This window comes from Nesoenas mayeri (assembly GCF_963082525.1).
Source record: "Nesoenas mayeri genome assembly, chromosome: 7".
Taxonomy (NCBI): Eukaryota; Metazoa; Chordata; class Aves; order Columbiformes; family Columbidae; genus Nesoenas; species Nesoenas mayeri.
In genome coordinates, this window is record NC_137551.1 from 24,894,180 (window position 1) to 24,919,176 (window position 24,997).

The 24,997-nt window shown below is 44.7% G+C and overlaps 1 protein-coding gene across 1 annotated transcript in view; it reads left to right on the top strand.

The window, feature by feature from the left end:
- Window positions 1-24,997, top strand: part of HPSE2 (heparanase 2 (inactive)) — a gene marked incomplete at its 3' end in the record, with an annotated part of 110,810 nt that overhangs the window by 11,668 nt on the left and 74,145 nt on the right. The window contains exon 3 of the mRNA XM_080348052.1: window positions 1,634-1,795. Coding sequence (XP_080204178.1) covers window positions 1,634-1,795 — 162 coding nt within the window. The remainder of the gene's footprint in view (window positions 1-1,633; window positions 1,796-24,997) is intronic.

A 24,997-nucleotide genomic window follows, 5' to 3' on the forward strand; every position in this document is an offset into this window, starting at 1 on the left:
GTTCAGGATTGCATCATTCATTAGTTGGGCAGAGTTTGGGTAGGCCCAAGTCTTACTCAGTGTGCACCTCAGAGGTTGTGCCCCAAAAGCACATGAGGAGGGGGCGTGGGTGTGTTCATTATCTGCAGAGGAACATGATTCCTTCCTCTTGCTCCATCTCATCTCTCTGCATTAAAGCTCCTGTGCTTTAATGTGGAAATACTAAGACATGCTAGCTGGATGCTGCCCTATCTCCACTCCTGAGCATGCTAGCTATGGGTGGAGGGGAGAACTCATGTCCCTAACCACAGACCACAGGTACTTTTATGATATTACTGTTCTGAGCAGACTTTTTTTAGTCAGGCTTTAGAGAATCTGTGTCAATCCCAAACTACTTAGTAGAGACAGACAGAGAACAGCCTGGGCAAGATAAGCATAGTGACTCTAGGATGAGGCTCAGAGACAGGAGGATAATATGGCTTCCAGTCCTCCACCCCACTTTTGGAGGGAGTTCCCTGCCAGCTCAAGATATATCAGAGCTTTGAACCTGAGATTTGACACCTTGAAAGACAGGACCATTACTATTAGAAGCAACTTTGGTGTTTCTTGATATGTGTAACAATAATGGAGTTTGAGAGTGTGTGTGGACCAAGATGTGACTCCCTTCTGACAAAAAGCGCCTTCAGAAACTTCTAGCTAGATGGGAATCAAACCAAGCAAAGCACAACCTCATGATGCAAAGGGTGACCTCATGCAATGTGGTGGAAGAACTCCAACTTCCATCCTTCCTTATCAGTTCTGGCTGCCTAAGGTTTTGTAAGAATTAGGCACAGCATATGGTGCCTGTGGATCTGAGAATGTTACAGAGTTTATTAAACTCTGAAAGGGGCCTTGCAAGGACTAGTTTGCGCCACTACCCTCCTGTTTAGGCTGGAGACATCTTGCTTGATTTTTGTTCTGCCCTGCTAACCCCATATTTCCATTTTCTCAACAGGTGAGTAGTTCTAGGAGAGGGAATATCATATTCTTGTTTCACAATATGACTTATAAAATGCCCATATGAAGATAAACCAATTGTTAAATAGTTTGCCTGCCTCCTGAATTGAATGGCAGGAGTTAGGAGGGTACAGAGACCTGTTCAGAGTCATAAGCCATGCTGACCTAACTCTAGCTGTGATAGCTGCAGTGAGTATAAACAAAGCAAGAACAAACCTTCTTCATCACCTCCTTGACAGGCAAGGGTAAATGGAAGCCAGGGGTCAACAGAATGGGATTTAGTTATTTCTCACTATTTAGAGTCAAACACACCAGTTACAGGGTTGTAATATGAATATTGGGAGACTTTTGCACTTCCTTGCAAGGGAGGGGTCATCATTGTAAGAGATCAACTGCTAGACAGGTGAAGGATGGAAGGTGTGGTAGTTTGTGTTAGCATATTAAAGCAAATGACTTGAGCTTTCTATGGGAGAAAAGGAGACTTGAGCCTAGGAGGCTCATTGGACAGGTGCATCCAAGGGGTTTGGACCCTTTTTGGGTTGTTTGTGCTGCGTGATGGTTGTGTGGCTGTCATGTTGGCTGGTGCTGATCCAAGCGTCTGGTGAAAATGAAAGCTGAGGTTTGGCCATCTCCCTTTTTTCTTTCCCTTTTGCTGTAGACATTGTTCGCAGCGACATTGCCCTGGATAAGCAGAAAGGCTGTAAGATCGCCCAGCATCCTGACATAATGTTGGAGCTACAGAGGGAAAAGGCAGCTCAGATGCACTTGGTTTTGTTAAAGGAGCAGTTTTCAAACACATACAGCAACCTCACATTAACAGGTAAGGCTGCAAGACCAGCTCTGGAGCCAGGAGCTGGGGCTAGTTCTTGCTAACTCACAGGTGTGTTAAAACCCTCGGGTGCTTCACCTCTGTATGAATCAGCATCTCTCTGGCTGCCTCTGTTTCCTACCAAAATTACTGGGTGCTGGGAGGGAAAGGACCTGCTGGAACCTATGGTGGACTCATAAGGCCTCTGTGGCTGGCACCTATGCAGACACTCCAGATTTGGTGCCCCTGGACAGAACACTTTCTGCAGTCTGACCTAAGCAGAATACCATGGCACGTGAAGTGCTGGAGAAAACTCCCTGCTAACTGTTCACGTCGATGGGGCTGCAGCAATTACTAAATTTGGAGTCCTTTAAGCTGCAGCTGATTTTTTTTTCTTTCCAGAGCATGCACTTTGTGTGAACCCAGTAAATATTAAAGAGCAAATATAAAGGGATAATGGCCCAGACAGAGATGAGAGGATACTCTTTTTCTGGCAACTGTTTGTATTATCCAGGGAACAGAATCTCAAAGGATGGAGGAGACTGACACATTTTGGATACACATTTAATGGTGCTTGTAAAGGACTGATGTCTTCAGGCAGCGAGTGGGCAGAAGGATGGGATCCCAGCAGCCAGCAGTGTCCTTTCATAGCTATTCTCCTTATCACTACAGCTGGATGAGCCACAGATGATGGGAAGGAGGAAGAGACTAATAAATCAAACAAGATTCCCTTCTCCTCTTGCTGAGTCCCTTTCCTGTGAAAGGCAGGGAGGCATCTGATTTTTATGGAAGCGAGGGCCCCATGCTCCGTCTGGGGAGGAGATGGCAAGCCTCGTGGTGGCCCTCATCTGCTACTGGGCTGGGAGAGGCAACTGGGTACTTGCACAACCTCCCCCTGCTCTGCTGCTGTCCCTAATTCAACGTCCAGCCCCTGCCTTTATGCCAGCACAGGTCTGTGTCCTTGCCAGGGACATCAGTGTGGCAGTGGGCTCTGGCTCTCCTGGGGACATGGGCTGTGCTGGACCTCTTGGGGACCCCACAGAGGTGGGATGGTGACACCAGGGCTGGGAGAGGGCTCAGCCCCAGGGAGCTGTGGGCATTGGTGCCACCAGTGTGGCTGAATCCCAACGGTCCCAAAAGCCCAGTATTTAAATTAGATCCTCAGAGCCGTTTCTCATTCTCTGTAATGTGATCCACTTGGCTGTTTATTCCCAGTACAACTGCTGGAATCAACATTGTCAGCTTTTCCCCTGACAACTTGCTTACTTTCCACTAAACAAACTTCCCTTGAGAAGAGAAGCTGCTCTCCCCTGTCCTCCTTCCCTCACTGCTTCAAAAGCTCTCCAGCATTGCTCACATTTTTTACAGAACCTGCAGAGCAGAGGTGCTACCTGGTTATCAGCTTAGCTCTTAGCCTTTCCAAGTGTGTTTACAGGATAGTTCAGAAGGTTTTAGCTCTAACTCTCCAGGCGGGAGAGAGTGATTTCACTGGAGTATTACCCAAAGAACTATTTTAATGTCCTTTAACTCCCTTTGAATGTGAGCAGAGCAACTTCATAATTGTTATGAAGTTTAATCTTTTATTTCATAGACATAGTCTGAGAACATGGACTCTAGACAGCTAAGCATAATATTTAACTGGAACTCTACTAACTTGTGTAAATATTTCCCTTCTCTGTGATGGATCTGGTGTTTGGGGTGGGCAGAGGGGGTTGTACATCTGTTGCAGAAGGGCATTCCTTACCTTCAAAATTCAATCAGCCAGAGTTTGCTTGAGGACTTCTTTTTGTTCTGCACAGTGTTTTTGTACAGTGCTGTAGCAAGTCACCAGGTTGTGAGGCGAGGTGCAGAAGCAAGGATCCAGACCTGGTTTGGGGAGGGACAGTGAAGAACTGAGTTTGCAGGGACAGAGTATCTGGGGGCTCCCTGAGACCACGGTTTCCTCCTAGGGGTCTGTATCCAGGAGTCACTTGGCTTCATGTGGTGCATGTACATGCATGACCCTTAGTACTCAGTGTTCAACACAGACTGGAGGAATATTCAACCCCATGCCTCTGTGTAAGAAGTCTCCTAATACTGTTGGTTCCTGCAGCACTTCAATTGTACCAAAGAAATGTAAGTGGTGTATTTTGCCCCATGTCATGTGAGAATAAAGGTGCTTTACAATGGAATAGCTACTCTAGGAGAGCTTGGGAGTAGGAGTACCACCGTGAGGCATCTTTATTCCCATGCTACTACTGCTACCACCGTAGTGATTTGGATGAAAAGTCATCTTCTCTTCATTCTCCTCCCAGATGACATATTTATATGAGCAACTTGAAAGACTATAGATCAGGCCTCCCACGCTGTCTGCAAATGTGGGCAAGTGAGATTACCATCAAACTTCCATGCAGTATCCTCATGGCTTTAAGAATGAAAGCTCTTACAGTGCAGGGAGTGTGATTCTGCAGTCCCTGTGGCATCAAGGTAAAACAGGAGCTTTTTCAAATCTATTCACCAGTTGCACATGGTTCCCAGCGTGCTCTTTATCTCAGTGATCAGGCAGGGTTGTGGTTTTGCACTGAGATTTAAGCTGCTTCCAGCAGCAGGTACCTCCAAGGTAAGAGGGTGTTTTAAAATGAAATGTGTTTTTCTGTGCTAAGACACAACTGAGACTGAGTGAAACCAGGCAGTTTTTCTGGCTCTCATTCCTACAGGAACACATGTTAGACTCTGGCTTAGGCCACTTCGGTTTCTCTAGACAAGCATGAGCTTTCCTCAGCAACTCTCTGCAGGCTTTCTCTTGCATCTTGCATTTGCTTTCTGTACGTGATGTCTCTAGGCTTACGGAGCCTGCCTCGCTAAGATAAGTGATAGTCTTTGATCTGTGACAGTACTATTTAAATGCTGTGTAACGTTTTGAGGCTTATTAATTTTCCCTTTTGGTGCTCAGAGATAGGCATCTCATTTCAGAGATCAGCATCTCTGATGGTAGAGGTCTGTGGCAGCGCAGGGGGAGAGTGCAAAGCATTGCCTGTTCCCCTCTGGGAACCAGGTCACTCAGCACAGCCTGCAGTGGGATAGGGGAGGAGGAGGACCCTTTCCCTAGAAACACTTCTCTGCTCCTTCCCAGTCAAGTTAGGTGGAGCAAGCACTGATTCTTTTATGGCTTGTATCAGCAGGAGTAGAAGTTGCAATCACCACAGCAGGCTCCCTTCCTTTGCAGCCCTCAGGAAGAGTGTCCCAGTGACAGTAAAGTGATTTTGGAGCCCTGGACCTGAGGTGTGAATGCACGGTTTTGGGCTGGCAGTAGGTGAAAGGCTACCTGGGGCAGTGGAGACATAACATGCATGCAGGTTTTGGGGAGTGAACTTACAGAAAGTGGAAGAGCGGCAGGCAGTGCTTCAATAGATTAAATCTGAAACCCTCCTTCTGTGGTGCCAGTTTGTGTTGGGTTCATATACTGATTTGTACCTTAAGAGAATGGATATCCACAGGTTTCTGTGGTGTTGTAAAGTAAAGCCTGTTACTCCAAATGGAAGAAGGAATTACTCAGGTCAATAGATGTACGTGAAAACCTGTCCCCTCCTGTATTTATGTGAAGTATTAAGTGTAACTGAGCTTTCCAAGATAAAAGAACAAACCATAAATTTGCCTATAGGAGTTCCCATCCCAAGGAAACAAAACAGTGCCCCACTTCTCATTCTGGAGAGTGAAAACACATATTATCTTTCTGCTCTACCTTCTGCTTGAAGCTACAATGCTGATTACTTTGCTGCATCAAGAGACTAGTGATGACAGCTCTCCAGCCTGTCCGACTACACCACTTCTGCACTGAAAAGCCAGTGAGGAGACTACAGGGCATGTAGTAAGAAGCTGCCACCCTGTGAAATAAGGCTACACAGCCTCTAAAATCAGCAGTTAAGAGGACAGACCCTCCCCACAGGGTACATAATGCTCCCAGCTTACCCTCTATGGCCCCACCCTGCTGAGGGTGTTAGCAGAGGGTCTCATCCAGCTGCACTGAGAGAGACCTGGGGGAGATTAGAATCAGGTGGGACTGCTAGGAATGGAGCTGAGAGCTGCCAAACAGTGCATTTCACTATCTGTGTCCAACATTGCAATCAGGTGTTTTACTTTGGCATCCCATTACCCCTGTTACGGTCATTAGATAGCAAACTCTGCTGTAAGAGTGTCTGTGAGATCTCTGTGAGGCTTTCCTTGGAAACGGCTACTTCTGGAGCTGCCAACAGCCAGAGAGATCCTCTTCATACAGGGTAAGTGGTATGAGTGTGTGAGATGATAGTGATGGAGGACACACACTGACTTTTCTTAAGCAGGGATGCACAATGGTGGCACAAGTGCAGCAAAGCAGAGTGATAGAGAGCAGAAGTGTGTGTGACTACCGCAGAACAACTGTGTGTGGGGTGGTATTGAGCAAGGACAAGTGCCTGTGTAAAGCGCTTGTAAGAGAGAAACTGCCACACGGAAATGTTTTTCTCCTCTCCCCTGGAAACAGTGAGAACTGCAATCATACTTGTTCCTTGGCAGAGAATCCCATGGCTCAGGTTGAGCACCTGTGACATTTGTGTTTCCTGCACTTGTGAACCTCCCCTAGTGGTTTTGCGATTCCTGCTGAATGCTGTGGGGTCTGTGAGATGGTGGTCCTGGAGCAAGACATGGCAGCAGGGCCCAGGACCTGTCCTATGGGATGCTGAGCCTGGAGGGGGCCATGGCTGAGAGGCTGCCATTGCGAGGCGGTCTGTGCGGAGAGCAGGGCACAGGGCTGGCTGTGCTTTCGGTGCCTCTGCTGTTGGGTAGAAAGTCTGCTCTATTTTTTTAAATTTTTTTTTTTTTTTTTTTTTTTTTTTCCTGGAGATATATGGCTTTATCACTCCATGGGGCTGGAGGTGGGGACCACCTTGTGACATAGGACCTGGGAGGGTTTTGTAGAGATAAGTGCAGCTTTCTTGCCTTTTTGTGACTTTGTTTGGAATTGGCAGCCTAAATGTCCTGTGGTCTGCACAGCAGTGATACCTGTCATAGCTGTTTTACTGGGTGCTGCACTGTGTGGTCAGTACTGTGTGTGCTCTCCAGCTTCCCTTTGAGGAGGGTGCTCTCTAGAGCTTTGCAGCAGGTCTGTGAGTGGCTTTCGGATCAGGCTGTTTGCCTTCTGTCTGTTGCAGCCCCTTACATCATACATGTTATCCACAGCATTGTACAAAATAGATCTGAAAAGGACCTCAAGAGGGCATCTTCTAGCCTTTTCCATGACAAATCAGCTGTACCTGATCTCTGCTTGTAGAAAGGTGTATGAGGCAATATATTTTATTTCACTAGCCCCCTGCTTTGGGCTGAAGAAGAAAAAGCACCATTCAAAGCTAAATACACAGTGAAAACAATTTCCCTGAGTTTGTCTCCTTGATTAGCACAGCTGAGATAGTGGTGGAGAGGTCACATAAGCAAGAGGAAGACAATACTGTCATCAGTTCCTATGGGAAAGAGAGAGTGAAAGAGAATTGCTGTTAAACACTGCAGGGTTTTCTGGGAGGAAGGGACTAAAAAAATTGTAATATGTCATTAAAGCAATATCTGTGCTGAGCCCATAGTTAATGACCAGCAGAGTTGCTGAGTCCCTTTTGAGGATGATTTGCAGGTGTCTTCTGAGACCTCAGGATCAGAGCTGAGGGGGATGGTGGTGGGAAAAACAAACTGTGGAAAAACAGTGTCTTGTAACCAAGTATTTTTTTGTGCCATTATCAATTGTTTATATGATCTCATTCTGAAGCTAAGTGTCTGTTTACAGTTTTCTGAGGGCGTTTGGTGTATAGCTGAAATATGTTGTGTTCCTGGGCACGTCTGTGTAAAGCCAGCAAGTTGTGGGGGCTCAGCAGCCAGGCACCAGTGTTGCCCAGGCTGTGGAGATACCACTGCTAACTAATTCAAATGATGTGGCTTTATGCTTGTTCCTAAACCTCCTGTGATGGGAGAGATGTACCCTCCCTCAGCAATTTGCTCTAGGGCATAGTTATCCATATCGTTATGGAGTTGGTGTTCTAAAAATCTCTTGCTTCAGTTTAAGCCCATTATGGTGTGTCCTCTCCCTGTGGACATGGAGAGCAGCTTACAGCACTCCTTTTCTCTTTGCAGAAATCTTTACATATTTGAGGCTTGTTATCATGCTTCCCTAAAGACTTTTGTTCTTTGTGCTGAACAACTGTCTTTCGTTTGCTCTTTCCTCATGGCCATGTTATTTTCAAGTTGAATTACACATGCGTGGTTCATTTTGCCTCTTGAGGTCCCTTTCAGCCCTCTTTAAAACTTTTTTTGTAGTTCTGTGTTTTGTTGGGGTCCCTTGGGCTCTCTCTACTTTGTCTGGGCTCTTCTGGAAGCGCTTTGACTTGAAATGAGCCCAGTATTGTAGCTAAGGCCTTTCTTGACTGAGAAGGGCAGCAGGATTATTTCATGCAACTTGTGTGTGACACTCCTGTCCATATACCCCTGTATAATCATGGGTTTTTTTGGTACAGTATTGCTTGCTTATGCCTGTGCTTATGTGTACAATTTCCCAACCAGCTGTGCATTCCCTGTATGGAATTTCTTCTAGACTCTATTTGCCTAATTTTCTAATTAAGATGTTATATGAAACTGGAGTTAAAAAACTTGTGTGAAAGTAAAGGTATAAACATCTGTTGCCTCTGTCTCTTACACAAGACCCTTTTGCTCTGTCAGAAAGAAAGCAGGTTGCCTTCATGTGGCAGGGCTATTGCTTCCAACCCTTCCTTACAGATGGATTGTTTGATCATTTGTTTCACATTTTTTTCCAGGCATTGAAGTTATGTTGACTGCCCTGCAATTTCCTTTATTTTTCAACCTGCTGAATATAGCCACTATATCTGCCCTTTCCCAGTCTTCTGAAACATCAGTTTTCTTCCAGAAATTCCTGGAGACAGTTGCTGACAGACCTCAGCCTATTTAAAAACACTGAACTTCAGTGATCTTAATTCTGTTCATGTACTACTATACCTTACAGTTCTACTCTACTGCTTTTAATTGCATTAACTTCGTGATCTTAATTATCCTCTTTCATGAAGTCTGAACCAACAAAAGCATTAGACATTTCAGCTTTAACTCTGAGTCATTGACTATTGTGAAATTGTGTCCCAATTTATACGTCTTTGCTTCCTGAGACAGCTGTGAGTCAAACCCCTGGGATCCCCTGCCTCCTCTTACCCTAATTAGCAGTTTTACAACTCCTTGTGTGCTGATGGTGTGTGTGTGTGAGAGAGGTCATGAAGGTGAATCTCTTTTTCAGGTGACACTCTCTAGTCTGTTAAGCAACACTTTGGCTTTCTCATTATTCGATTTGGTTATTCCTTTTGTAACTGTGGGGAACGTGGCTTCTTAAAACATGTTCAGTATTTATTAAATTCAATTTACTGTCCAATTTAACTAGCCTAACAAGAGAAGATATTTTAGAAATTGTGCATCTTAGAATTAGCAATTATACATACATTATAATATGTAATGTCATTACCAGAACCAGCCAGTTCTGGGTGCTGTGTAGAGAATAAAGAAAACATATAAACCTAACAGAAAACAGATTTCAGTAGGAGGGGGGAGGGCTGACATGCACTAACAGCTTTGGAAGGGCTTGTGGTGTGTTCAGTGGCATAAACCAATCCATTAACCTTTTCTCCTGGCTCAGGAGGTGGTGAACTCTTTGGTCTGCCTCTTCCCACCGATGTAGTTATCAAATGTCTCCTCGTGACCACTGACAATCCCTGCTGTGAGTGGTTTCTGTTGAACACTTGGCTCCTTCACTCTGTCCCTCTCCTGGTGCCGTTCCCTTGTGCTTATCCGCATCAGCCTGATGGAGTTTCCATTTCTCCTCCACGTGCTGCAAGCCATGGAGGAGTTTGTGATTTACCCTTATCGTACCCACGCTCTAAGATAATTTGCATTTGTTCCCTTATCTTGCTGCATGTTTACAAAATACCATTTTCCCTGCACTCCCTTTTCATTCGGCTTGAAATCTCACTAGCCAACTCTGAGCTTACAGAAGCCTTTATCCTTACACTGCAGGGCTTTTACCCTGCTACTAGTTTCCCTTCTGTTCCTAGTGAATACACACACTCGTTTTGGGCTCCATTGCCCACCAGTGCTTTTCACCTTTGTGTGTTTTGCTGCTGGCTCTGCTGCTGAGAATCAAACCTCCAGGAGCCTCCTTCCTAGTTTTGTTCCTGTCTCTTCTTTCACAATTTTTTTTTCTTGGCACATTCCAGGAACTTGATGCAAGGCTGTGCCTGATGTCTTCCTTCCCCAGAAAATGTGTGGGCAGTTAAAGATCCCTAATTACCAGTGGGTCCTGTGTTTCAGATGCTCCCAATAAGCCTGTGTTTCTGATCTCCCTGATTTTGTAGCCTGGAGCAGACCCCCAGTGTGCCAGTGTCTGGGCTCCTTCCACTCTTATGTTACACAGAGGGTTTTATACCTGCCCTTTGTACTACTGAATTTCAACCCCTGTTTTTGTGCTGGGCCCCAAGACCATCCAGGCCTTCTCATGTGATGTTTCTCATCCTCTGTTGTGCTGATGATAATTTTCCTCTTTCTCAGCATTGTGTCTAACTCTGACTTTCAACTCCTGGAGCTTGCTTTGCCTCTCACCATCAGGTTAGAAAACCCCTCTCCCCCTGTGCTAATGTAACACCTATAAGCAGCAGTTCAATCTTGTGGATTTTCTTCTTTCACACACTGAATAGATTTGACTCCTTAAGCTTATTTTTTCTCAAGTCCCTTTGTAGCTCCTCCTTTGTCCTGTGGCCACAGAGGACAGTTTTCCATGCTGGAGATAGAGCTCTATATTGTTTTCCTGCATGTATGTTATCTTGTGTTTGGCTGAATTAAAGCATGCTTGTTTGGATGGTGGCCATTTAGCCATACAAATTGGATCACAGAGTAAACTAGAGCTGTTTTTTTCGTTATTTACTAACTTACATTTGTTCTATATGAAAGCTGCCTCTAAGGATCTTATATTTATCTAAATCATTGGTAAAAACACTGCATCCTGTGGGATGGGTAGCAGGCAATAGATACTTCGTCTCATCAGCCACTTCTGTTCATCTAGTTCCACCCAATTATTTCTATTAACACAAGTTCTTAAATCAAGCTGTGACATCAGTGTGACAGGACTTGATTCTATACAACATATGTTGGCTGGTAATTAGTTGAGACGTAAATGTAATGAATTATCAGTAGATTCTCATATTGGCTTTTAATTACTCTGTCTAGGTCTGCTGTCAGGCTGACTGCCTTTCCTAGGTCAGCTAGTTCTGCCAAAGCACCGGCACAGGGTTAGGGGGTCTCCTGCCCTTCTAGAATTACTTGGCATTCCAAGATTTATTAAAAATTAGTATCAGCAGGTCAGAGATCTGCTTAGCACACTCCAAGGTGCAAATTACCCGGGGTAGGCGATATAACAGTGTTTATTTAAAGCAGATGTTATCTTATACATCTCTTGGTCATTAGTAAGCTGTGAAGTACATCATCATCTTGCGATGAATTCATCGTCTTCTCTTTTTCTCAAATGCAAAGTGCATATATTTATATTTTTGTAATTACACTGGTAATTTTACCTTGTGCACAAAATAGTGGATCTGTGTCTCTGTTAACATTTCCCTTCTTTGCTCTATTTAAATTTCCACTCTTAAGTTGGCAAGGCATGAATTTTTCCATTGTGTTTTTTAAATATTGTATTAATTTTCTACGCTTCGTGCTTTGCAGATGGTTGCTACTTTTTTAGCTTTACAATCATGGCTTATATTTTCTTCTATTATCACTGTCTATACCACTGCATAAGGACAGGTTTCCATGCAAAATCCCCTTGCACCATGGTGGTGGAACTTACTGATTTTTGACTATCTAAAACACTTAAAACCAAACAGCCCTCCCCCCGTAAGTATGCTTTTGTCCAGTATTTTCTTCCCAATACTTTAATTAGTTAATTTTTCTCAGACTGAGGAAGCTGAAGCACCTTGTGTATGAATTTCTGACTTGGGATTACATGCAGGCTTTGAAAAGGCAGCTGCTGATATGGACAGAGAAGGAAACTCTGTGTCTAGTGGGTTCTTTGCATTTAAAATACATTTCCTAGCAAACTGTGGCATAGCAACAATCTTGCTGCAGTCGGAGTATTGCCAACTTTGGTGCTCCAGCCACAATACTATTTTATACTATTATATTTTCTCCCCATGAAAAGTAACAGGAATGGTATTTACATGCTCCTGGGAAGCTTACAGCCAAGAACTGGGGGTGTGTGTCTGTGGGGCTGCTGCCTCCTCTGTGGTCCACAGGATACATCTCGGGCAGCCCCGTGCTTTGTGGCTGGGCTAACTCATGGAGAAAACAGAGAGGAGAAGCACGGTTGGTGAGCCTGGCTTGGCGGGGAGCGACAGGGATAATCTCTGCAGCCGGACCCTGGCTCCTGCCTGCACCGTGCTGCTCGGTGGGGGCACTGCCTGCTGGTGGGAACGCAGTTTGGTTCCCAGGGCTTGTTCTCTGGTTGCTTGCCCTATTCCCTCTTCCATCTGTCCTTTCATTTATTATTTACTGCTTTCTCTTGCTCTTTCCTCTGTTAGCTGGTTCCTGATGCTCCTGGCTCGGAAAGGGGCTGTCTTATGGGGAGCACCAGGGCAGCAGCAAATACTGCTGTATAGCTCCTTTGTCAGCCTTTCTTGTTGTGGAGACAGGAGCGTGTGGCACACACAATTAAATTCTTTAACATCTTTCAAGTTGAGAAAAGGGTCAAAATCCTGGAAACAAGAGGTTCTTGGAGTCCCCCATATGGTCCATGCTCTGCTTTTTCAGATTTGGGATGGATATGCTGGGGTGGGAGAGAAACATGAGAGCCTGTGGAAATGCATGCTTTATGCAGCTAAAAGTGGTGTGGGGAAGAGTGAGGTTACAAGGTGTTCAAAAGAAATTTTGGATCTCTTTTTACTTCATTAAGTTTTATAATGGGTTGCTGTGCCAAGAGACACAATCATTGAGTTTTTTAAATAAATGAAAAACTCCATCAATTGAAATACATTTTTCCTGATGAAAAGGTGGCAAAAGTGGAGGTCTTGTAGCAGAAACTGAAAAGGGGTTCAAATATAATTCTATTAACTAATTAGGGGAATCCTGGAAATGGGGCTGAGACTTGCAAGCCTTTTTTCTTCTCTTTGCTGGGGCACTCCAAGAATCGGATCACCTGGGGAAAGCATGTTTAAGAAATACCAGATGGTCTCTGCGATGCTCCAGCTGTGGACAATCACTCCCAGCCAGGCAATCTGCCTTGCTGTCGAAGCCCTCTAAAACTGTGCTGCCCATTTGTCATGCTTCTCCAATTGCAGCGCTCTGGATAGCTTCTTTTTTCCTTGTCTGGCTCTTCCTTTCCAGTTTTTATCACCCACCCCCTCCATGAGCTAATGTAGTAACATCCCTTCATTGGCTATAAATCCATTGAAGAGCCATATATAAAATATTACTTTGTTAGGGAAGATTGGGAAACATCTGTTTTTTATCCTTAAGAGTCAGTCTCTACTTGTCTCATATGACGATGTGACTATTTATATATTTGTAAAGTAAAAAGAAGGAAAGATGGGAATCCTACAAACAATTTGAGTGGAGCCTCTAAATGGAGGAAACTGATTCAGCTCTGGGATTTGTTTAGAGGCTAATGGTGGGGGGAAGAGGGGAGGGTACAGGCCAAGAAGTTGCTTAGATGTCTGATAAAGTAACAGTTCTACCAACTGCAGAAAGTCCTTTTTGAAAACTTTTGATCTTGTGTAGCTGTTCTTAGGTGCTCCCCCACCCATGCTTACCCAGGAAAGCTGTGGGTGTAAACAGGGATATATTATCTACTACATAAAACAGGAATCTGGGAATGGTGACAGTCCTTAGATAGGCATTAGACTACAACTATAATGGTGTATGAGCACAGCAGCAAAACTATGTACCTATGGAGGCTTTGCATTTAGGGGATATGCACCCACCTTGATGTCTGAGACTGCTGGCATGAGCTGCCTCTTGCCCAATCTGCTCAGCACTCATGCTTTGTGGAGCTGACTGCTTTTGCATGCACATATGGCACTTCACCTATGTCTCTGTCCCCTTGGGGTGTTGTTGTGTGGGAAGGGCTGGTTCTGGGTAGCCCAAGGTAGCAGTGATGCCAGAGCAGGATGCTGGAAGGGTATCATCCCTGACATGGAGCATGACATGAGAGCCTGGGGGGATGTGGGGTCTCTGGGGTTGGTGTGGGACAGCTGTCACAAAGACAGTGGGACACTTTGTTCATGCTGCTGGCATGAGCCATGGAGTGAGGTGCTCTGACCATGCTGAGGTTGCAAGGAACAAGTCTGCATGAGGAGAGTACTTGGGAGCAAACAGGGGAGGATGCTGCTTGGGGTGAGGGGGGCACATAGGGAGGTTGCACCCCCGGAAGGCTGCCTGTGGTGTTGGGTACCTTGCATACCAGACATCTATACCACTAGTCTCTGAGTCTCTCAGCAGGTGAATATGGAAGAAGGAAAATCAGATTTTGGTGCTTATGTGCAGATGGTGGCAAGGTTTGCCAGGTGACCTATGCCACAGCTGATTTCTCTGCCCTACAAGGCTGGCATACAGGAACAAAGTGCCAGAGCTGCTAGTGATGGATGCTGTTCCATGTAGCTCTCCTCCTTTCCTGGCCAACTTCAGTGTCCTCAACCTGCCCCTTCACTGCACAAACATAAGATTCTGCTCTGTTCTCCTCTCCTCAGGGTAATGGGTTGCTGTACTGGTTTGGACCCAACTGATCCATCTGAGGTGGGGAGTGCCCTGGAGAGGACATCTTCCCTCCCTCTGCCAGCCAGCTTTGCACATCCTGCATAGCATCCATGGGGGACAGCTGCCTGCTCTCCTCAGCCTGGCCAAAACCAAACTCTGTGTCTCCCCCGCTGAGCCCACTCTTGCCTTTCTGCAGGGCTGTGGTTGACAGCTGCATGCTCCCCACAGCCTCGTAATGTGCTCATGCTGCTCCCTCTCCCCTTCTCCCACATGCTGGCCACTGGGCTGCCATCCCATCCTGCTGCGCAGGAGCTCAGCCTCTTCTGATCGTTATCTGCCCTTGCTGTAGCCTCCTGGCCCTTTTGCCTGGCTTTTGCAGCTTTTCCTGTTTCGAGCTCCCTCTCTTCTCCTGCCTGTGGTGCTATGACAGCCTTTCTTGCTAATTGGACCTTGAGCCTTCTTTTCTTTCGTCGGCCCAGTTCACTGATTGGTTGGTGCTGAGCTACGCTCCAGTCCCCCAGTTACCTCTAAAAACTCCTCAAACCCCATATCAGTGCCCACATCTGCCTGTTGCAGCTCCCCTGTGATGCTAGTGACAAGTAAAAGGTTATTTTTAAATGGTGAGATACTAGGTAGACACTGCTACTCTAACACCTGCTGTATCTTTGTCCTTTCTGGGCACCAGTGTGATATCTGCTGCTTGGCTTTGGCAAGCTCCTGTGGCAGCAAGTCCTGCGTAGCTCTGAGCTCAGGAGTGGCATCTGATAGTTTTACAGGTGAACACACCTCCATGTGTTTTGATACTAGGTATAAATTTGGACTTACCAGGATTAAAAAAAGTGGTGGAAGCAGAAAATGAAAAAGGAGTTGGAAATGTTGCAAACAGTTGAGTAGGCATGAGCCACATGAGCAGGGCAGCAGCTGGGAGCACAGACACAGCCAGAGCCACCTCAGGGTCGATGGGAAGCTCTGATGCTGGAAATGGTAATGGTGCGGCAGTGTTGGGCATCATGTCCAGTTCTCTTGTCCATTTTAACAGGTAATAGATGCTGTGTAGTTGGAAAAGATTCAGAAAAGAGCAGCAAGTGTGACAAAATCCTGGAAATGTGAATCTATAGATAAGGTTTTAGTAAGATTCATCTACTTAAGGAAAATTAAAAAAGAACGTGATCATAATGTACAAGTACCAACAAAGGGAAGAAAAAGTTCAGAGCAAATAGCTCAGAGTGTTAGCAAAGAAAGACACAAAGAGAACCTGCGAGTTAAAGTCTAATATACAACAATTGTGGGCTAATAATGTGTAGATTTACAAGGCTGAAAGTAAATATTGGAATATTTTCTACCTAGGTATGAAGTGGGTTAACAGCCACTGTCAGCCTGAAAGCCAGACTCCTGCTGAAACTATTTCAGACAGAAGTTATGGATTTTGTGTAGTAATTACTAGGCTAGATCCTCTAATCCCTATCAAGCAGGAAGTAAAACTGTGTTACATTAACAGTACTTGCCATCCTCATAATCTGAATAAATGTGTAATGTGAGCATTGGTGCTTCTTAGAGGAGAGGTGATGGCAGCAATTAATTGCTCCCTGAAACCAACTGACTTCATTAGCCTTTGTGAGTAACTTGGCCAAATGGGCCTTTCACTCTGCTGGGAGCAAAGCCGAGCTCTGACTACAGGCACCGCTTCTGTCCTGGTTAAGAGAAGAGTCGAACTTAGTCCCTGCCTGGCCATGGTGTGGTATCCATTGATACTGGAAGAAAGATCAAGTTTAGGTCAGGGTCTTTTGGCCAGAGGTGGCTGAATTTAGGCAAGCTTAGCTGTTTTTGTTTGCCATAACCACCCCCAGGGAGGAGCTGATGTGCTGACCAGGACAGCAGGACAGTCTTTACTCCCTGCTACCAAATCCTTCCCTGAAACAAGATCCAGAGACCAACCAGCTGAAATGCAAGAGCTTCCCCAGGAGAGGCTTATGTTTGATACAGTAGTCTTTATTTTCCTGCCTTATTTTAAAGCTTGTTCATTCCCTAGAAAAAGATTTAGCAGATATTTCATTGAAGAAATGTAGGAGAGCTACTTCTGAACTGTGGTGTCCAAAAGTTCATTTATGATCTTGCTATATATAAATTCCCAGATCTAGGGTTTTGACACAGAAATAGTCTTCATTTGATAGAATGTTACAAATTCAAGTTTCAGAAATTATCCTCTTGAGCGATCTCCGTGGTGTTTGGCACAACCACAAGTCATTAGTCAATCCTGAAATAGTCATCAAGCAGAGAAACAGCTTATTTTATATACTGTTTCTTAGAGAGTTAAATATTTCCACATATTCAGACTCTGATTGGAGTCTTGGATCTCTTCCAATTGTCCAACCTGTAAAGATACTTGAGAACCCCAGGACTTAGGCTTTTTCCAAAAAATGATAGATTTCACTTGAATTTTCACAAATGGAAAACCACAACTCCCCATAGCTGCAAAGAAGCAGCTGTCATACCAGGTACAGAGTATGAGAAAACACTTTCTAAAAGCTTCAGGGATTTCCCATTATCTGGAAGTTTTTAGTACTCTTAGAATTTGTGAAGAAAACAACGTTGTGTGGTGTGGCTTTTTTTTTCCGGCACAGCGTTGCCTCAGATAATCGGCCGCACCTGTTTGGAAGCGGCGCTTCACGTTGTTCCCTTGTACGGACCCTTGCACGTGTTTCTGTTAATTTTTCCTAGAAACACAAGTGTCAACAAATCAAAGCCTCTGTGTTGCAACCATGCAAAATCCCAAATTGGTGTATTTCTGAGCACTTTGCAGTGGAAAGTCTGTGATCTGAATGACCGAATAGACTTTGGAGTTTTGAAGCTGAAATCCTGGGATGTGGCATGCAGGCAAAAAGCTACCAAAAAAAATAAAAAGCCCCAAATTAACAGCTCCCAATCAAAACTTCTGCTTTCTGTTGTAATTGCTGCACTTGTGGTTTTGTTTTGTTTTTTAAGACTTCTTTCAGGAAGGGTTAATTTTTGGTGAAATTCAGTGCTGACATGCATGATGAGAGTTTGGGAAATGAGGAGGTAAGTCATGATGATGTAAATCATTGTTCCGCATTTAAAATAATAGCACTTGGATGGTTCTGATGCTGGGGCTTCTTTTTTTTATTGGCTGAGAGGCTGCCAAAATGTGTGTGTTGTTCTGAATTGGTAAATGATTCCTATTTATAGGGCAGGTGTCTTCTGATGTCCCAAGTTCAGTCTGTTCTGTAATCCCAGATCCTGTTTCTGATCTGTGTTTAATAATGTGTGACAGAAGAAGATAGGAACCTTGCAGACCAAATCAGGCTTGGAAGGTTTTGCATTTTGCTCTGCCCAGCTCTGTCCACTTGTTATGCAGGGTATCTGCTCATAAGGGACTCACCCTTCTAAAATTCATTTTTGGACTTATATTTTTCTGAAACATGTTGTGTTTTGGCTCTGTTACAGGCAGCCCAAAGGCTGCTGAGTGTGCCAGCCTCCTGCTTTTGCACTGATTCAAGAGCAAAAATGCTTTCTCAAACATATTGTTTTCACGCAGCTTTTCTGATGCGGGAGCTGCAGTGAGGCAGGGCTACAGGAAGGGACATGGTGACTGGAGCAGAGTCAAGATGTACATGATGGCAGCCATGCAAATAAACCCTTATGTGTCCACCAGCATCTAAATTAAACCGTGCTTTACAGTTTTTAGTTTGGGCTACACAGTATCATGGAACAAAGAGTCAGATTAGTTGCAATTCGTTATGTCAAAATTATTCTTTCTTGTTATCTTGCAAGCTGGTGATGGAAATGAAGATGGACTCAGTTATTGTGATGGTGGTGCTTCTGCTCTGCTCATTATGCTGCATTTTGAAAATGATTATTAAAAAAAAAAAACAAACAACCCCAACAGCTAGAGATGAATGTGGAGCCAATGGAAGTGTTTGATAAGGGCCAAGCAAAAAATGTGACCAAGCTCCTCTTTTGGAGAAGAGTGCAGTGTTTCAAGCTGAGGTGTTCAAAAGAGGTGCAGACTGCTGGGAGGAGGGAGAGAAATGCAGGTTCACAGAACGGGGAAGGGGGAGCTTTTGAGATGCCCAGTTCAAGGGAAGAGATGCAGCTGCAATGCCAGGGGTTGGGTGGAGGGAGGAAGGAGTGGAACTCTCTGCCATGTTAGCTGCTCCATCACTCTCTGATCTGGCCACCACAGAGCTAGGCCCTGTCATGGCTTTTCTGGCCATGGCATGGGGTGGCAAAAGCACCGAGGAGTCCCAGATGAGCACATTGCTGTAGGGTGGGTTGAGAGAACAGTTTATGATGAGCATCTTGCCAAGTGCCGAGGATACCATCATGTCAGAAAAGGAACTGGGTCTTGGGAGATGTGGAAGGGCTATAAGAACTGTATGGGAGGTCTGGCTCTTTTTCAAGCAGTTTCTGAGGCTGGATTAGCCCTCTTCTCCAGCTGGTGTGAGATGTTAGGTTTGTGTTATTTCTGGAGCCCCACAGGGACTGGGAGTAACTCCATGCCTCTTGTTTCTCTTTGTGAGGACATCATAGTCCAGAAGCTGTGCAAGTTTATGCTGTTAGAGATGCAGGTGCTAGTTTGCCCTTGGGTAGAAGGCAGGAGGAGAACCCAAGTTGTCATGCCTTTCACCTCTGATGCCACCAGCTTCCTCCACTGGCTGTGTCTCCTGGGCTAGTCTGCTCTTCTTGTGACTGTCTGTTCAGGTTTTCCCAGATGTGTCCTCTTGTCTGCCACTGTTCAGCCAGATTTGGGGGGATTCAAGTGTCTACTGGCCTTGCATGTTGCTATGTATGCACAGAGACTGAGTGGACTGCCCCATGACTGGGAAGCCCAAATATGTCCACAGATGCAGGAATCCCGATGGGCTACCAAACGTCTGGAAACATAGGATATGCCCACATGCATGAGAGCCTTGAGCTTGTTTGGAAACTGGTGATACTTTTATATGCAAGGCATCGGACACTCTTTGGGGGGTGGGGTTTGGATGGGCCAGCTGTACATGTGTTAGACAATTGTTTTTAGTGCACTTGAAGGAAACACAAGATCTCAAAGAGGAGTTGGCCTGTGTGTGTCTGAGCCTAGTACATCCCCAGAGGTCTAGGATTAGGTTTGTTGCACGTGTACTGACTACTCTGTACAAGTGTGCATACTTTGGAAATCCCTGCCAGACTGTCGCAGTCCTTAAAGTTCTCTTCATAGATGAAGATATTTTCCATGAGGATCAGTAGGAAGGCCCTGCATGTCATGGTCATGATTTGAGGCAAGACTTTGTATTTGTCCTGTGCCTAAAATTCTTTTCTTCTACCTGAGCTTTGTCCTTCCTTGCTGGACTCTTCCACCCCCTTTCTGCACAGGTCCCCACATGGATCTGTACCTTCCGATTCCTCTTTGCAGCAGAAAAGAGCAAACATGCGGGGTATGGTGACTCTAAGATATGTCTGACATGCTACTTCCTTGCATTTGGGACGTGGAAGGACTTTAATTAGAGTGTAAGCTGCTATGTTTACACTGTGGCATTTCTGGACCAGGATCACAGACTTTTGTGACAGGCTGCAGAAGGAACTGGGGAAGGATTAATGACTTAGTCTCTTAGATCCAGGCAAAATGTGAGCAAATTCACCATACTCTCTCTGTGACACTTCTTCACTTCCAATTTAAAGGGCCATGATATTGGGTCCTCGTTCTGGGAGTGAGTGAACCTGCTTTCCTGTAGCTGCTGTCACTGCATATGATGGGTGGTGGATGCCTCCTACCTTCCCAGGAGCTTTTGGGTGATGTGCCCTGAGTGTGGCCAGTGCAGAAACCACTTCATTCCCTGACTCCTTGTTCTAGGGGGACTGAACTTCCAATATATTTTACTTCTTCTGGAAAACAGATTTGTTCTGGCATTTGCCTTTGTCCGCACGCTCCCCCTAGTGAATTCCAGGGTTAAAAAATCATGTAGACTTTCTGTAAGAGCTGCCTTGCTTGTCGCTTAATGATTCCACCTCTGAACTGAGACCCTGCTGCTTCACTGGCTGCCTTGACAATATCTCATTTGTCTTTTCTTCTTTTATTTAGCTTTTCCTACATTTTTCGCACATTCTGTAGATTCTCCTGCATTCCAAGTGTCTTATATATTCATGCCTCCTTTTATCTCTCTATTCATCTATCCCAGTATAGACAACAGAAATGCTAAGTCCACATAATCTGTAGAAAGCATGAACTGGGTTGTTAGACATTTTCCAAACATTACACTTCATGGAAATATTTTCCTGTAAGATGTAGAAATGAAACAGCTGTCTCCTACTCTCTCCTGGGCTGTTCCTGTGCAGACTCTCCTGCTCTCTGAATTTACAGCACCATCCCTTGGACAAGTGACCAATAGCCAGCTTCAAGCAGTTGTATTTATGATGTGCCAAGCAGTGGTGAAGATTATAATGTTTATGTGCTAGTCAGATCTATGTGGTGGGATTAACATACTGCAAGAGACCTGGTGCTGATGTTTCCAGCTTCAGGAAAGTTTCACCAACAGAATTGTCACTAGGAGACTTGGTGCAAGTCATGGCTGATAGTTCACTTCAGGCTGCTTACTTTGTATGAACTTCTGTCAGACTATGGGACAAGCAGGATGCTCCTCACTCATCTGCCTTTCTTCCTGCTTCCCCTTGCCCTTTTGGCTTGGTACTTGACCAAATGATAAAAACCCTCCAGTTCCTGTCAGGAGCCGAGTACTGGGGTAAGGAACAAAATGAACAGGTCTGTCATGTAATTCAGCTCCCTGGAAGAGAGTGGGCACCTGGCTCGTGGCTGGCCTGAGTGGGGGATGGCAGCCTGACACTCTGCTTGTGTACCTGCCACATGGGCAGGGTTCGGACACCCCTTCCTAATGTAATTGCCTATTGTGCCTGCATGTTGTGTAATTCAGCACACAGCTGAAAATATATTGAGTGCTGGAGGGTAATTATTTCTTGATTCTCATGTGAATTTATGGGAAGCTTAATGTATCAGTGGAGATGTCCGAACTGGAAAGCTAAATTGAAGGGAAAGGAAAACCCCACACCAATAAAACCCCTGTGCAGTAAAAATGTTTCCCCTTTCACATGGAGAAGTGAATACCAGCCTTTTTGGACAGAAGTGTGAACTTCAGTGTTAGTGTGAGCTAGCAGAGAGTGGGCTCCTGAGCAGATGACGGAAGAGGAGAGAAACAGTGAAATTCATATGTTACCATCTCCAAACTGAGCAACCGGAAAAAGAGTAGGAGAGACCAGAAATAATTTGAAAATTCACTTTCCTTCAGTATTTTACTGGAACTGAGTGAGCAAATTTTCACAGGCTGTATTCCAAGCAGAGGTAATTTCTTCAGTGCATGTTATGGCAAAGGATTTTTGGCTATGGCCCATCTTCAACCTGAATGACTGGGTGATAGCACGGGGAAGAAATCAGCTAACAGCAAATCATGGATCTAAATTTTAGGCAGTTGTTGACTGTGCATCTGTTATGCTGCCTTTTTATAACTCTCCATATTGTAATCCAATGCTTTTGGCTTTGTCCTTGATAGAATGAAGCAGGTCTACTCTTACCCTTTGTCCCACGAGGAGCATGGTGCCTGTGTGCACCACCAGGAAGGCTGCTCTGCTCCCCGAGAGGGCTGGATTGCTGCAGAGGGGCCTGGGCAGTCTCTCAGTATGTGCCACCCAAGTATGCTGTGTGGATCTCACAGTTTGGGAGCTACTCTGGCATATGTGCTGATGAGTCACATGTGCAGCTGGAGAATACCAGAGACTTCAAATGGGAGCACATCTGGATATGCATGGAGCACATCTGGAGTCAGAGTTGCTGCATATTTGCATCATCCCTGTAATGTATGTGCCATGAACCACTTTCTACCCTTCCTATTTTCTCTGGGGAAGCCTTTATCATATTTACATAAAATAACATTTAGGAAACACCTTTCCTTCTCTGTCTACAAGGCAAGGCTTCACATGTCCATCAGTGTGAACAGCAAGGTAGTTGTACTGAAGGATGAGCCGTATCAGGACATTTATGTGAGTGTTTCAAGGTTAAATAACTGATTGTGTTGCCTGTGTGTTGTTTAATGCTCAGGTACCTAGGGGTGTCTCTGAGAAGTGTTTGTCAGTGTGTTTTGCTGGGTAGCCTGGAGGGCCTTTTGTACCTTTTCCAAGTGCTGGACTGTTGTATCATTTTTCTAGGCATGATACAGCACTTGGCACAACCACCCCTCCAGGCTTTGCCTTTGTAAAGGTGCCAGAGTTATTCCCTGGGATGTGACTGTGCCCTGGGTGGGGGAGAGTCGGGGGGAGGATCTGAGGGTTACCCAATTTATCAGTGCACATACAGACAATGCAAGGGAAAAAATCAGGTTATGTACCGGCACAAAATTCTTCAAAATGTGCTGTCCCTATGCACTTAGAGCACCTTCCGTCCCTCTTCTCTGCTTTGGAGTCTCTTGACTTCTTAGAGTGGGAAGATATGAGGAATGTGGATACTCCCTTTTCATCTATGTCTGTCTATATAGAATGATGACCATGGCTGCTTTTACACCTGGTCACCTATCTGGAGCAATTTTGTGGATTTATGTTGTTGTGTTTGCACAGATAGACAGCACTTCTCCATGTGCACTAGGTACGTTAACATCCCCAGTCTTGGTGAGATGGCAGCTCTTGATCTTCCATCACCTGCCACTGGCAGTCATGTTGCTGCCCAGCCTGTGATGCCCTGGTCCGAGGAGGGGGACACTTCTAAGGCCATGGTGGCCAGAAGCAGGGGGAGGCTTGGCTGGGCACCTCGTGGTGTCTGGGGATGAGCGGCAGCATTTGCCTAAGCAGATCCTTGAGTTCTAGGTGCCTGAAACAAGATGGGCAGCGCTTTTGTTTGCACTCTGATGCAAAATGATCATATCCATAAATGTGCATGGTTTGATTTTGAATAGAGGAAAATAAAATAAGTTGCTAAGCTTACATGTAGAGGTAGGAAAACACAGAAGAGGCAGCAGGAGTCTGGAAAGTCTCTGGAAGTAAATATCCTGTATATTCAGCACAGCTCAGATGGACAAATATCAGAGTTGGTTTGACTGGGGATCAAGTAAGTCCTTGCAAGGAGGCGACACCAGATTAAGACATTCTATATTTGGATTGAAATACATTACTGGGTTTGAACAAAACCACTGCCAACTGCTATTTAAGATGATTTTCAGAACTTTTCTGGTCTTACACTACCTTTGTAAATAAGGAAAAAAAAAAAAGAAATTAAAGTAATGGTGAAATATTTGTTTTAAATCAGTAATATAATGTTTTGGAGCATTTAGGAACACTACTTTGAGTTATTTGCTTCCTATGTAACAACGAAATGTCATTCCTTCTGTATCTGTTTCATGATGGGAAAGTTTGTAAGTTACTTTATCTCTGTAGGTATCAGACACATCACATATGGCACTGCCTTCATGTCTTTTTTTTTCTTTTCTTGCAATTTCCTGGATTGCCTGCAATGTCTTTGTTGAAGGAAAGCATATCTAACCACCGGAGAGACTTGTAAGAGAGCTAAATTAATCTTTTTCTCCTGAGCTTTGCAAAATAGGTTAAACCAACACTCGGTATGCATGGATGTTATAAGCTCAGACATGCACATAAAATGTGAGGCTACTGAATTAAGAAATAAGTGCTGTTCACTGTTTCAGCAGCTTATTGTAATTATCTCTTTATTTTCTCTGCAATTTTTGCCAGGCAGAGATTATCAGAAAACTGAAAATGAATTTCATATTGAAATAGCTGTGTTACTGTCTGTGCAAAGTTCAAAGTTTCTTCAACAGCCAAGTAATGCGGAGGGAGAACTGAACTTGAGAATACATAACACAAAGCACATTAACTTACTGGAAACTTCGACACCAGAGTTGTTCTTTGATATGCACAGCCAGCCCCTGTTTCTGCTGCTTTTGGTGAATGTTTGCTTGCTCCTAAATGCTTAGTCTGCTATGAATAATGAATTTGAAGTCCTGAAAATGCTGGCTTCACCAGACACTTCAGGACATGAAAGTGCTTGTGCTTTCAAACGTCGATACTAATACTTTACCTCAAATTTTTCGCATCCTGTGCCATGCTCGTTTAGGGGCTCTTACAGGTTAACCCTGTGCCACCATCACGGTTGTACTGGTGTACTGCCCTGTGTGACTTGTTGCTGTAGCTGCAAGAAAACCAAGCAGCATTGAGCAAAACATTTGAGGATATATATATTTAAATACATATATATGTTTCTACTAAAATAAAAATGTATGCATTTTCTGGTAGGAGTGTATAGCAGATTTCTTAATCACATGTTAGTGCGGAGCAGATCAGGACTCCAGGGTGAGGGTTGTGTGGCACAAAAGAAGGAGAAATAATCTGTAGAATGAAGGGACTTCTTGTGTCACTCTGACT